The sequence below is a fragment of the Haliaeetus albicilla genome, chromosome 13, assembly GCF_947461875.1.
Source record: "Haliaeetus albicilla chromosome 13, bHalAlb1.1, whole genome shotgun sequence".
Classification (NCBI taxonomy): domain Eukaryota; kingdom Metazoa; phylum Chordata; class Aves; order Accipitriformes; family Accipitridae; genus Haliaeetus; species Haliaeetus albicilla.
This window is the reverse complement of record NC_091495.1, coordinates 42403117-42415797: the sequence shown is the minus strand read 5'-3', so window position 1 is coordinate 42415797 and position 12681 is coordinate 42403117. Positions and strand designations below refer to the sequence as shown.

The following is a 12681-nucleotide window of genomic DNA, read 5'->3' as shown; positions in this document are numbered from 1 at the left end:
AGCAGGGTGATGTGGGTACTCCTAAACCTTGCAGCTTCAGGGGCTTCTGTCAGGCTGAGTGGTGGTCTTGTAACTCCTGTAACTTCTATTATACATGTCCACACATTTCTTATCATAAAATACAGCTGCTTGAAAAATCCTCCACTAACTTCTCTCTTGAGTTTAAAGTAGCTCCTCCACAAAGTGGAAGCTTTCACCCAAATTATGTGTTTAATATGGAATATTCACATTTTAATTGAAAAAAAGACAGCAGACTTGCAAACTAAGAATGCTAGAAACTGTCTGCTTCCAGCAACTGAACCCAAAGGCTGTTGGGTTTGCACCACATGGCTTCAGACTTTTCATGAAAAGAAAACTTTTAAATATTTGAACAGCAATTTCATTTCCATTGGAACCTTCCATGTGGAGAGAAGGGAAGGTTTCCTGCCCAGCTCTGGAGAACTACAGGAGACTTTGTAACACGTATGATCCAAATGAAACTTTGGACCTTAACTCTGGGGAGAAACCAGACATGGTTCAACACCTAAATGCAGCCATGATGCGGATTTAAGCATTTCTGGCCACATGTCAGGTTTGGGTCAAATTTATGGAGCTTAAAAGGAAAAGCATGAATGTGTGGCTGCCTCTGCTGTTCTTTTTTGAAAGCCACCTCTCACTTGTTCACACACCTCCAGGCTGCATGGAAACTCCTCCAAACCAGTTAATTCACTGTATTCCCCCCACCTCAGTGCTTTTACTCAGATCCTTCTCCTTCCCTATTCCCACCCTCCAGTGCCACCGGCTCCTCCGTGGACACTTAGCCCTCCAGTTTCTGCTCTTCATGTCCTCAATACTCACCATATCCGAATGAAGCAAACATGAACCACAGCCAGCCAAGCTTTCTGCTTAGTGACACAAGAGTTGGCAATTCCAGAACCTGCCTACTATAGAGGGGGCCAGCATAAAGCCATTCAGGACAAATTACATACACTCACTGTCCTATAAACATATCTGCCCTGAATGCTCAGTGGCATTCCTCACAGCACAAACAGCCTTAGCAAACTGTTCCCCTGCTCCAAAGAGCAAATTACACAGATGCTCAAAGCACGAGCAAGTCCAATGTTGAGCCATTAGGCTTTCACATGTCTAATTCATAATAGACTAATTCATGCATTTATTTTATACTCAAAATGGTCAGGACCACCTCCAAAACAATCAGCTTCTGAACAGATTCCATGCTAGAAAAGATGAATTCTACTGTCACTGATAGTATTAACTATGAGTTATGCTGTCTGGTTTCCTAGGTGGGTTTGCAGGCATGACAGGTGAGAACAATAGGATCATTAGTTCTTCCAGCTAAATGGCTTTCAGTAAACTTCACAAAAAGACCAGACACTCAGGGTCTAATTTACTTCTCTTACTTTGGTTCTTCTGCTTGGTGAACATGGTAGAGGAAACATCTTTCCAAGCTGTATCCACAGAATCACAGCAGTGCCTTAGCCCCTGCTCCAATACAGCTTCCAACAGTAGTGTTTATTTAAGCTGCATGACCAGGCCTGCTAAGTACCACAAAATATAGGGAAGGAGGAAAACAGACCTGATCTCACTATATACTTAACCCAGCAAGAAACATATAGATAACTCTTTACAGGCAAGTTTCTTATCTTCTGTATGTCGTCCTCTCCACTGCCCAAGCTTATCTATTCAGATACTTGCTGTCAGAGTCACAGCATATAATACCACCAGCAATTTTCCCCTAAAAAAAAAAAAATCAATCTCTTCTGCATTCTGCAAATTTAATAGCTCATTGTCCCATAATTATTACCTTGACAGTCAACATATTTGGAGATCCAAAATGTTTTCCAAGCAAATGCGTGCCAGTGCAGGGTCAGATAAAGTAAAAAAATAAAAACAGCTTACTGAGAGTAACCGTGTCATTGATCCTGAAACTGCAGAGCACTCTGTCAACATTACGGGCATGTCGAAATCCGTTTCCTCTCACGACAACCTGAAATGACTCTGTGGCAAAAGAGACAGTAGATTATTGATATATAGTGAGGCAAAGAATGGTCATTTAGACAAGGCATGTATGTCAAAAGTTTTTACTTGAGATCTCTTGAGCTAAAATTTGCAGTTTAACAATTTTTAAATTTAAAAATTGTTAAGATCCACTCTCTCCCTACACAATTTCAGCTTGAGCTTTTAGAAACAGGAAATAATACACAACATAAACATTTTCACTGACCTGCAGTGAAAACATTAAGCTTCAGAGACACTGAGCTTTCCCCTCCCCAGGTTGCCATTTTAAATGGCAGAAAGTTTTGGGTGAAGAAAGGCAAAAGTATCTGTCCATGGAAAGAAAAAAAATCTTCTAGTGACAGACAACTTGGAGAAGTTCAAGTGCTACTTTCCTAGCTAACTGCAAAATTTTATCAGTTGCCATGGGTTTTGTCACATCCTGCCCTACTAACCTGTACAATGACCATGAGTCCCTGGCTGGACTCATTTCTATACAATGACTGGGGATTTCATCAACCGACCAGCTTTCTAGTCTCTGGACAAAGGCTATGATCTCAGAGACTGTGGGCATTTCTCCAAGTCTTCCTCTTTGCTATTCTTCCAGATCAACTCTACAAGGTCACTGCAAGCTGCGGCGCAAGCAGAAAGCATCAAGGAGTCACCAACACCTCAGTGCTGAACTGAGCGGTTCTTTTTGGAACAAGCAGGGCTTAGGAATGAGATCATATCCTCACAAGTCTTTCAGACCACTCTCTACCGTTCCTTGTTATTCCAACTACTTGAACCTAGTACTGGGAAAGGTTTACAAACTTCCTGCAGCCACCAGCATTAAGACTGCCTTGCAAGGAAAGCACCATTTTCAGACTTCCAGATTTTGAAACAGTGCCACAGTTACAGAAAAGTTCTGGCAGCAGACATAGAAACTCAAACTCTGCAGTTCCCCATGGCGAAGAAAACAGCCCCCACAATTCCTGTTACTATCTAGGAGAGGCACTCAGATAATGCTCACCAATGCTTTGCTGGTGAATGTGGTTTGAACGCAAAATGTTTCTCCATCCAAGACAATTCAGAAGTAATCACAGGTGCATCAGAAACACCACCTTGGTTTTAAAATTCTCAGGAGCAACAAGGAACCTAGTTTTTGCAGATTCAAAGTTTTTGCCTTGCACTTTACAGTCCCCATCTTCTTTCATCTCCCTTAAGGACTCACACACTGTACTTGTCAAAAAAAGCAGATTTGCTCTGGAATCTGGGCTCTCTTCCAGGTCCCACTCGTTTACAGCCAAGTTGCAAATCATCCCGCCACATCTAGCCAGGGAAGCTGCCTCACAGGCCCATTATGTGTTGTCCAAGAGCATTTGGGAAGAACGGGGGAGAGGAGCTCTGTTCTGGAGTGTGGGGGCTGATGAATACTTAGGAGAAATCATAGAAGTCTCAAATGCTGGGGAACGAGAGTTCAAGTACAGTCAAAGAACAGCATATCAATGATGTCAGATTAACCACGGGGATCCTGTCTCTGCTTGAGACTGAAATGAACAGATACAGTATGCACCCTGCATGTCTCTACTGATCCAAAACCAAATCATCAAGAAACTAGATTTTCAGAATGATATGTTGCTGCTGAAATTCATTACTTAAGTGTCTGGGACCAGTCTGCAGTGCAAGACTGGGCTCAGGTAACATGGACCCCTCATGTCCTCTCCTTCCAAACAAACAAACAAAAAAACCCAAACCCCCAAACTGCCACCACCCTTCAAGAATGTGCACAGAAACATGAAAACACAAGGTATCAGAGCTCTATCTGCAAAAATTTATTTAAAAAAAAAGACACTAATGCACATTACTTCCATATTCAATGGCACTTTCATTAGTCTCAAAGTCTTAAATGATTAAACTACCTGCAGTTCGAGAGCAATGGAGTATTTGCCCAAACTCAGAGATTAGGTCTTGAATTGAGCATCTAAATAGCTGTTGGCATTTTTCAAACTTAACATTGCTCCTCTTGTGAAGTACTGGCCAAATTCTGATGTGAACGGTTTATATAAAACCCCTCTACATTTCTCCTCAGCTGGCTCTGCTTGATACAGCTGTACATTACCCCTACATTGTCACTGAGACACAATGACTGGGAGTGATAAGATATATAAGCAACTGACAAGCATATTAGAGAGCGTTAAAGATAGTTATAAATGATCCTTATAAGTCATCTTCTGGCTTATGACATTACACAAGCACCATTGTTTATCGCTTGTGTAAGTATGTAAATATATTTAAAAAAAACCCCAAAACTATAAGCGTAAAGTGGATCTGAATCTTCACACAATTTCATTTCCTTTCCCAAGCATTTATGGAACATCACTGCACTGTATCAGAGACTGTCATGGCAACAATCATCTACCATGCTCAGGTAGACAGAGCCCTGTTTTGGAACCTTACAGGAATACATTAATACAGGAACTATTTAATTGGCCAGCCAAAATGAGAAATAGATGACTAAGTAATATAATTCATGTCAATTATGCCATCCTGGCTTCGAAAAAAACTACTGTAGTGGCACGCATGGAATGCAAAACTGATACCTGGTACTTACTGGGCATTTAGCATCTGTCTTGCATCTGCTAGGAAAATATGACTACCTATATATGTTTAAGTATACAGGCAGTTGCTTCAGGAACAGGAGATGCAGGAAGGATGATTAAAGCAGCTGGTTTGGAAGTGAAAACAAAGAAGGAATGATAACTGGCTTTCTTATTTGGACTACTGATTTAAGAAAAAGGAAGATGCTGAATTTGTCAGGGACTTGTCCTTCTCTACAAACCTCAGCTCTGCTCACAACCTCTCTACTTAGTGAGTTGCTACACATTCAACAAACAGTTAGGATACACTTCATAAAATGTGAAGAATTCACAGGAAGCACACGGAAGAGGCCAAAATGGTTCTCAAGCTTTCTTTGAAAAAGGCTGGGTTCTGCTGAATGCAAAAATGCTTGCCAGAACTTTAAAGCCACTATGTACGTAGCACAATCATATTTGAACAAGCACACAAAGAGGGGGAAGTACCATTCACACAAGTCAGCTGAATTATGTTTAAATTCTAGTCCTCAGTCACTGTATCAACCCTAAAAGCCTAAGAAACATTCCAAGAATATTACAAGCCTTTAGATCAAAGTGTACTCATTTGACTTTCTTGCTAGTTTCTTAAGAAGCACTTCCCCAACAATCCTTTGAGGTGATGAATTTGCAAAACTCTAAACCTAATCAAAGCATTATTTTCTGATTTGGTTTGTAATTTTGCAGCATATCTACTTCAAGTTTGGCACAGTCCGAGTAAGACAGACTGGTTTGACTAAAAAAAAGTTAGGCAAAACTGTGAAATTCAAGCCTTTTCTGTAAGAAAAACCCATTTGACGTCATTTGGCAGAAATGGGAAATGTGCAAGCTACTGAAAGATGAAAAAGAAAGTCACAAAAAAAGCAAAAGATTTACCTCCAGTTAATCAGTTCCTTTTGTACTCTCCAGCAATTAGAGATGGACAGAAAGATGTATTTTAGGCAACATGAACAACTAGGGCCTCAATTTATACTTACCCCCTGCACATATACTGGAAGGCTCTGCTGCCAGAATTTCTATACAGGATTTCTTCAAAATCTAAAAGACAGGAAAAAAATGTCATGAAGTATCTCAGATTTGTTTCTATAGAAACACAAAGCTGAAAGTGTGAGAAAGAAGGTGCACTTGTTCTCACATAAATGCTTAACTCCACATTGCACTTCGCATTCATATCACAATTATGCCATCTTAGCTTTTCACTTTAAACCAACCACACCAGTGTCATTGCTCTTCCACAGCAACCTATTGCTATGGAGGAAGGCAGCAGATGCCAACACTCTCCCGTATCTCAGCACAAGCTTGCCTTTGTCTGTGGTACAAGTTATTATGCAGACTACGATCCATAACAACTAAGGTGCACTCTGAACGGTTAGCGAGGCAACGTCATTGCCCTCCCTTTGCAGTCACACCTCCCTCTCCAAAATTATTCTGGAGCCCAAAACTCCAAATAAAACATCACAAGTTTAAGCTAAGCTGTTTACCTTTGCATTGAAACATCCTAGGAATATCTATATAGCCACTTCTCAAGTCTCAGCATAGGGGTTCAAACTTCTTATGTTTTTAATCTGATCAATGAGAGTGTACCTGAGTGCATCCTCAAAGTTGCACTGTCATTTCAAATCAAGATGTATGGACAGTTATTCTTTACTTAAACCAAACTTAAATTAAGCAGTATGTCTTCATAACAGTTGGCACCACCTTTAACCACTTTACATGTAGACAGTGATTTACACAAATACTTCAGCATCAGGCTTGGCAGACTGCTTGCAAGGCACAAGGAGCATGCTGGAGTTGGATACTGTTTATTCCCATACAGTGCTAAAACTGCTCAAGCTGTTATTTGCATGCAGCAGCCTTTCCCCTGCTCTAAAGACCAACTCAAATTCTTCACTGCATGCAGTCAGCAAACTTGTGACAGTGTCCATAAGCTCCTGTGAGAACAGCAGCAGCGTCTGAGAGCTGTGGGTGTTCAGCACTGGGCTAAGCAGCCCCTAGACGAGGTAATACTGATCAAAATTTAGGTCAGCTCCAAAGAGGCAAGTAAATGTCAGCCAAGCATCATGACTCAAATCCAACATGAAAACTATTTTCCCAACTTTAAATTGAAACATCTGTAAGGAAAGAACAGCAACCAATACAATAAATTCTGCAAGAAAAAGATAATCTATTTTTTCTCCACAATCATGGCACTCTGCCTCAAATACCTAATTGCAAAAGGTACAGAGAACCATGAGTTTTTTTAAAAATTTTTGTTTAAAAGTTTGAGTTACTCAGAAGCCGGGCTGGTAGAGACTGAAGGAGTACCAAGGGACTGAAGGAACCAGGATGATCTGAACTGCTGGCAGCCTGACAAGTGAGGAGAAAGAATATTTGCAGGAACAAGGTTATACAGGAACTGTCAAGCAGAAAGAAGAGAAAGTCAACAGTTGAGAACACAACTGAAAAGCACTAAAAGAATTTGAAAAACAGAATAAGGAAAAAACACAAAAAATAGAGAGGACTGTAAGAACACTCTTCCAAAGTATCTGTCTGTAGCTATCCATCCAACCATCTCCGGTCAGTCCTCTACTACCCGCCCCTTACTCATTCCAGCTTCTGCTTCTCTGAAGATACAGCATTTTTTGCCCAAAGTGACTGCCAGGGCTAATAAGCACAACTAAGAGTTGATGTTTTTCCAAGTATTTTTCCTCTCCACTGAAAAATGTCTCCTTTAAGAAGAGAATCTTTTCACATTTTTCCAAATTTCTCCTTAGATTCTGTTCCACTCTCCCTCAGCATCCCCAAATGTTTTAATGTATATTACTACTCTTCATTGCCTTTCAGCAATGAAGTGAAAGAAGTAGGCAAATGAGTTGGAGAACAAATGCATGAAAAAATACAATCAATGCTTTCATTTTCTAAAAAAAAAAAATCAAGTAAAATCTCACATGACTAAGTTTGAAATTCATGACTTCTATTCAGTCATTTGCAAACGTTCATGCTGTAAGCCAACTCGGACAGGGGGGTGGATTAGCAGGTGTCTCAATTAGATGATGCAGAGCTCCCTTTCAGCCCAATCCATTTACATGACTATAAAAAGCTGGCCTTAACAGCTTTTTACAGTGCCAACTGCAACATTTATTTTTATTTAGAATAATAATAAGTTTCCAATGCTCCAAGCACCCACCCTAACTTGAAGTGAAAACTGGGCAGCAGTAACTTGCAAAAGAATTCCTTTATGTCTCTTCCTCATTATAAAAATACATTCAGAAAGGACTTCAACATATTCATCGTAGAAGATTACATCAAATCTTCTCTGTTCTCTCATTTCCTGAGGACTGCACAGCCTTGTGTGGGCTGTAGGTGCACCTCATTCACTGCAGGCTGGCTCCCCAGGAAAGCAAAATAACATGCAAGAGTGGTGATGCAATCTCCCAGCTCAATGCCTATAAACTGCTCCAACAGCATAGATGGGAGAACTGACTCCACATCCTCATTTTCATAGGGAGAACTACAACAGTTCTGGTTTACTTGGTAACTAATTGCAGGCCTCAAGGCAGCTTGCCTTGGTATCCATGCAGAAAAGTATTTGAAGCACGTGCTCACTCTTGGTGAGGAAGCACCCCATTGTCTTTAGCAACACACGCTTAATGACCAAGCTCAGATTCCCAAATCAGTCTCCTGCTGTACTCTGTGGGGCTCTAATTATGCTCCAGCTTCACACAGGCTCCTGGGAGGATCACTTGTTAATATTTGTTGACATGCCAAATAAAAAATGCAACACATCCTAGTGAAAGCATGGCTTTATTTGTCACAGTTATCTCTATCAGGACAGAACTGGATTGAGCACTACCTGTGACTAGTTTAGCTTTCTGCTAGGCAACTCATTAAAGGCCGAGAACCAGGAGGGGTCCTGCAGGTCACCAGGGCCCTTTTAGAAACAAAGGGAAGAAGGGGAGTGAAATTCTGCAGCTGCTGGAAGTTTTCATTGGTATTCTGGTCCACAAGCATGCAGACAGATTACTTCACCACAGCAGCTGCATATTTCTTATAAATTTTTTTTCACCAAATTTGGGAATTCTAATTAGCAAACAGGATGCTGAAGTTTAATAGAAGGTTACTGCCTAATCAGTGCTAGTGTGAATGACCTACAGTCTGGGGCTAGGTACTCATTATCAAGCTCTGTTGAATTACTAAATAACAAAGTCTGTTGCCAATTACAAAACAGTAATTTATTTATGAAGTGTTTCCTGGCCAATAATATCTGCATGAGCTAAGTAAAATAAATATATTTAAGTCCTTTTTAAAGATGCATTTGGGGGAAGAAAGAAGTAGAAAGCACGATCATATACCACTAAAAGTAACGAGAAACACAATACAGTTGAGACTGGGGGTTCACATCCTCTACTTTAGATGGGTAAGCTAGCTACCCAAGCCAAGATGCTTGAGTTGTTGACTTTCTCCTTGGCCTATGTAGAAAGCCTGGCTCCGACAGAGGACAGATTCAAAATTTCTACGTGAAGCTCCTGCTCCAAATTGCCCTCTGGAGATCCCACCCTTCTTTACTGGCTGCAGGAGCTTAAAGAGCTCAGCTTGCTGACCCTGGGCAGTGTACATGTACAGCTCAGACTACAATTTAGCAGCAAGGCAGACAGCTGACAGACATTTTGTGTACATTACAGATTTTGAACATACAGGACATGTCTTGCAAAGGAAGTAATTTTCTCTCACCTCTCTCCCCCATTCATGGAGTCTCAGCCCTTCTCCCTGCACCAGGGAATATACAGTTTATCTATTTGCAAGTGAAGCTTGAACAGCTAGCTCAGGATGAGTACGTAAAAGCATCGTGTTTCTCATACTTCGTCTACCAGACACTCACATCAAGATCTCACAAAAGTTACCACGCTAAACATACCAAGCACTGTGGTTTGTGTAACAGAAGTACTCAGAGACAGTGTATTTCCAAGCTAAAATTTCTTGGGGTGAAGGAGTCCATTGAACTGCCATGTCAACTCTAAGATCTGAGGCAAGACCTGAAAAATACTGAGGGTAGGTGGACACCGTTGCAAGATGATCTGAAAGGAGTACACAGGAAATTAAACTTAAAAAGATGAATGATTTGCACAATTTGCACAGATTGGAGACAGTCCCACGAACTAGTTCATACTATTTCATTTCTTATACATCACAACTGCTTCATGAGGCTTTCTGCAGCTCACTCAGAGAATCCTTTCTAAGGGACCCACAATTACATCTCTATTTGAGATAAGCTCTGAGCTAGTGCCACTGTTTAACACATGGCAAGGATCAAGGAGTATTCTTGTTCCAAGTGACTGCTCTTGCAGTCAGTTTCTGTTAAAGGCTCGAAGCAAATCAATGATCCTGACTTTCATGTTGCTTCACATTCCATTGCCTCCAGCACTCCTACCAAAGACATACAGAGCAGTAGATGAAGTTGAGTTTCAGGTTTTCCTTCTAAGACTTGCTCCATTTGCTTTAAATTGACAGGTTATGATCTGCAGAAATTTTTCACAGCAAAGAAAAATTTAATAAATTATTTCAGTTCCTTCCATTTGTTTCCCAGCCTATAGCAATCAGATGTCTGCTTCTCTACCAGATACTTCCCTCCTAACAAAATCAAAATTCCCATTAAACATGGCAGAAGCTGAAGTTTTAGCAGTGGCTTTTTCACGATGAGGGAGAAAAAGCAATTGGTTTAATAGAAAAGTCACACTGGAACTCACAGGAGAGAAAGGACCAAAACCTATAGTGCACTAAATACCTTCAGCTCCCACTAAGAATCATGTTTTTAAGCACAACTTCAGCACAGAACTATATTTTCAGCTCATTTAAGTACAGCCTCCAGGGCACAGCCTGAATAGCTTGCTGGTGCTGAGTGGGAGACAGTCCTCCTCAGAAAGCACTGAGCAGATCTCCCTGCAGCTGCTAACTCAAAACATGCTGGCTCCCACAGAAAAGGAAGGGCAGGTGTACCGAAACATTTTCAGACCCACCACCTTGAACATCTTTGCTCAGCAGATGTAGAGACCCAGCAGAGGCAAGCCTCAAGCTCCACCACTCCCAGATCCCACCCTTTTCCTCACTCCAGAGGAACTTCTAAGTCCACCGCCCCTGCACAGGCAGAGGGTTGAAAAAGTTCTATTCCTCAAGACAAGGGGAGGAGGGAAGAGTCAGGCCGCCTCAGTGGGAATACAAGGCAGTTCACACCAAATTGCTGCAGACCAGAACAGGCCCGGGTCTTCACATCTCTAGAGTGTTTTCAAGCACTAATCTCCTGCAGACTCATAATTTTCTCTTTCCTTCCCCTGCTATATGAACCAGCAGCGGGTAGCCTAACCAATCCCCTCTACACATGGATGAGCATCCTCATTATACTGTTACACAGGAATTGAAACAAACTTCCAAATCTCATGGCCCTTTGAACATTAAAATGCTTTCAAGTGAACACAAATGCCTTGTTCATTTTCTCAAAGACAGAGGTGCTTTCAAGGACAAGAAAAGAAGGAATGAGGGAGCTTATTTTCAGGCTAGAACAGGAATCTACAGATTCTTCGTCATTCTACAGAGCAATTAATGTCCTTCTTGCCATTCCTTTTACACACCTTCTTTCTACCCAATCTATTGCAATCACTCCACTCAAATGCAAGTGACCAGGTCACAGATTCATTACTGTACAGTTACACCTCCTTGTGAGCCTCCTTCTCAGGGCTGGTAAATCTTGCACCAGTCAGCTGAAGAAGTTCTTGACTAGGTTCCTGGAGGCTGAACTCTTCCCGTTCTGTTCAGTATAACTGGAAAGGGAGTCAGAACCGCTGCTGGAATTCATTAAAAACAGCTGCAAAGGGAATGCAGGACTGGGAAACAAACTAGGGGTTTTTGTTGTTTTGTTGCTTTCTTAAATGACATGCAACACCTGATTGTCCAAGAGAATTGAGGCAGTAGCCCCACACTTGGACAGTGCCAGGAAAACCAATAAGCAAGGGATTGTATTCCATCTACATGCAAGAGTAATAGTGAAAACTGAGCCTGTGCTGAGGGAACAGTTTTGCTTGGTACTACATGGTCAGAATAGTGTGTAACCACTGTAAACACAGAAATCTGAGACCCCCCTGGTGAACCTACCCTCCTTAGCTTCAAGTTGTATATTTCATCTGTGTTTTATCGACTAAAAATCCTATACCAAAATGAACAGAACACGTGTCCTTAAAAGGATTTCCCATCCTTCTCTGCAGCCATGGGAAGCAATCTAATTAGAACAGTTATGGGATACGACTGAGCAAAAGGAACAGAAAAATACTGAAAGCTACCTGAAAGCATACTGTTTCCTAGTGAACACTTGGCATGTTTTACACTTATAATGAAAATGGCACACACACCCTCTCATATAATGCCTTTCCTGCTCAGTCAAGGGAAGCGTTGGTTCTAGGTGAGACAGTATTAGGCCACTCAAAGTTTTAGAGCTAGAAATAGGGATGCCTTATCCTTATTTGCTGGTAAAGACATGGAACCATTTGCATGACTTTGACACAAGCCATAGGAAAGGAATCTATCTATGGCCCTCCCTCTGTCAGCTGAACTACTAGCTCTTATCCCAGCTACTCAGGAACAGCCCAGCTCTTATATGCTGCACTCAACCCTTAGAGGAAATGCCAGGAATTGATCAATCTGAATTGGGAAACCTAGGTCTGGAGGGGAAAAAGGAAAAAAAAAAATAGCCCATTTGTTAGGAGGCTGAATGTAGAAAGCCAAGTTTTTGGGATTGTGGCACACATAGCAGGATCCCTTCCTCCATTCTAAACAGGTAAGCAGCACAGCACATCCTTTGGGACAGAAAAGATGCTACTCAAGCAGAAGGCTGGAGATCAAAGAGTGCCCTAATCCTTCATACAGAATGTGCTCTAACACATCTCTGTTTTCCCAGTGTGTGGCAGCCATTTTATTAACTGTCACCATATGCCTAGTCCATTCAGTCAGTTACTTCCCATCAAGGAGGGAGACATACAAAGGTAATATTGGGGCTCAAGGCTTCCAGTATTGTGACCTGTTGATAAACACTACCTTGAAGTAGCAATAT

At 41.4% G+C, this 12681-nt stretch overlaps 1 protein-coding gene across 1 annotated transcript in view; it reads right to left on the bottom strand.

Annotated features, from left to right (window-relative positions):
• Positions 1-12681, bottom strand: part of ANTXR1 (ANTXR cell adhesion molecule 1) — a 113062-nt gene that overhangs the window by 77562 nt on the left and 22819 nt on the right. The window contains exons 9-10 of the mRNA XM_069801186.1: positions 5585-5645; positions 1900-1998 (exon numbers count right to left, since the gene is read on the bottom strand). Of these exons, the coding sequence (XP_069657287.1) occupies positions 1900-1998; positions 5585-5645 (160 nt within the window). The remainder of the gene's footprint in view (positions 1-1899; positions 1999-5584; positions 5646-12681) is intronic.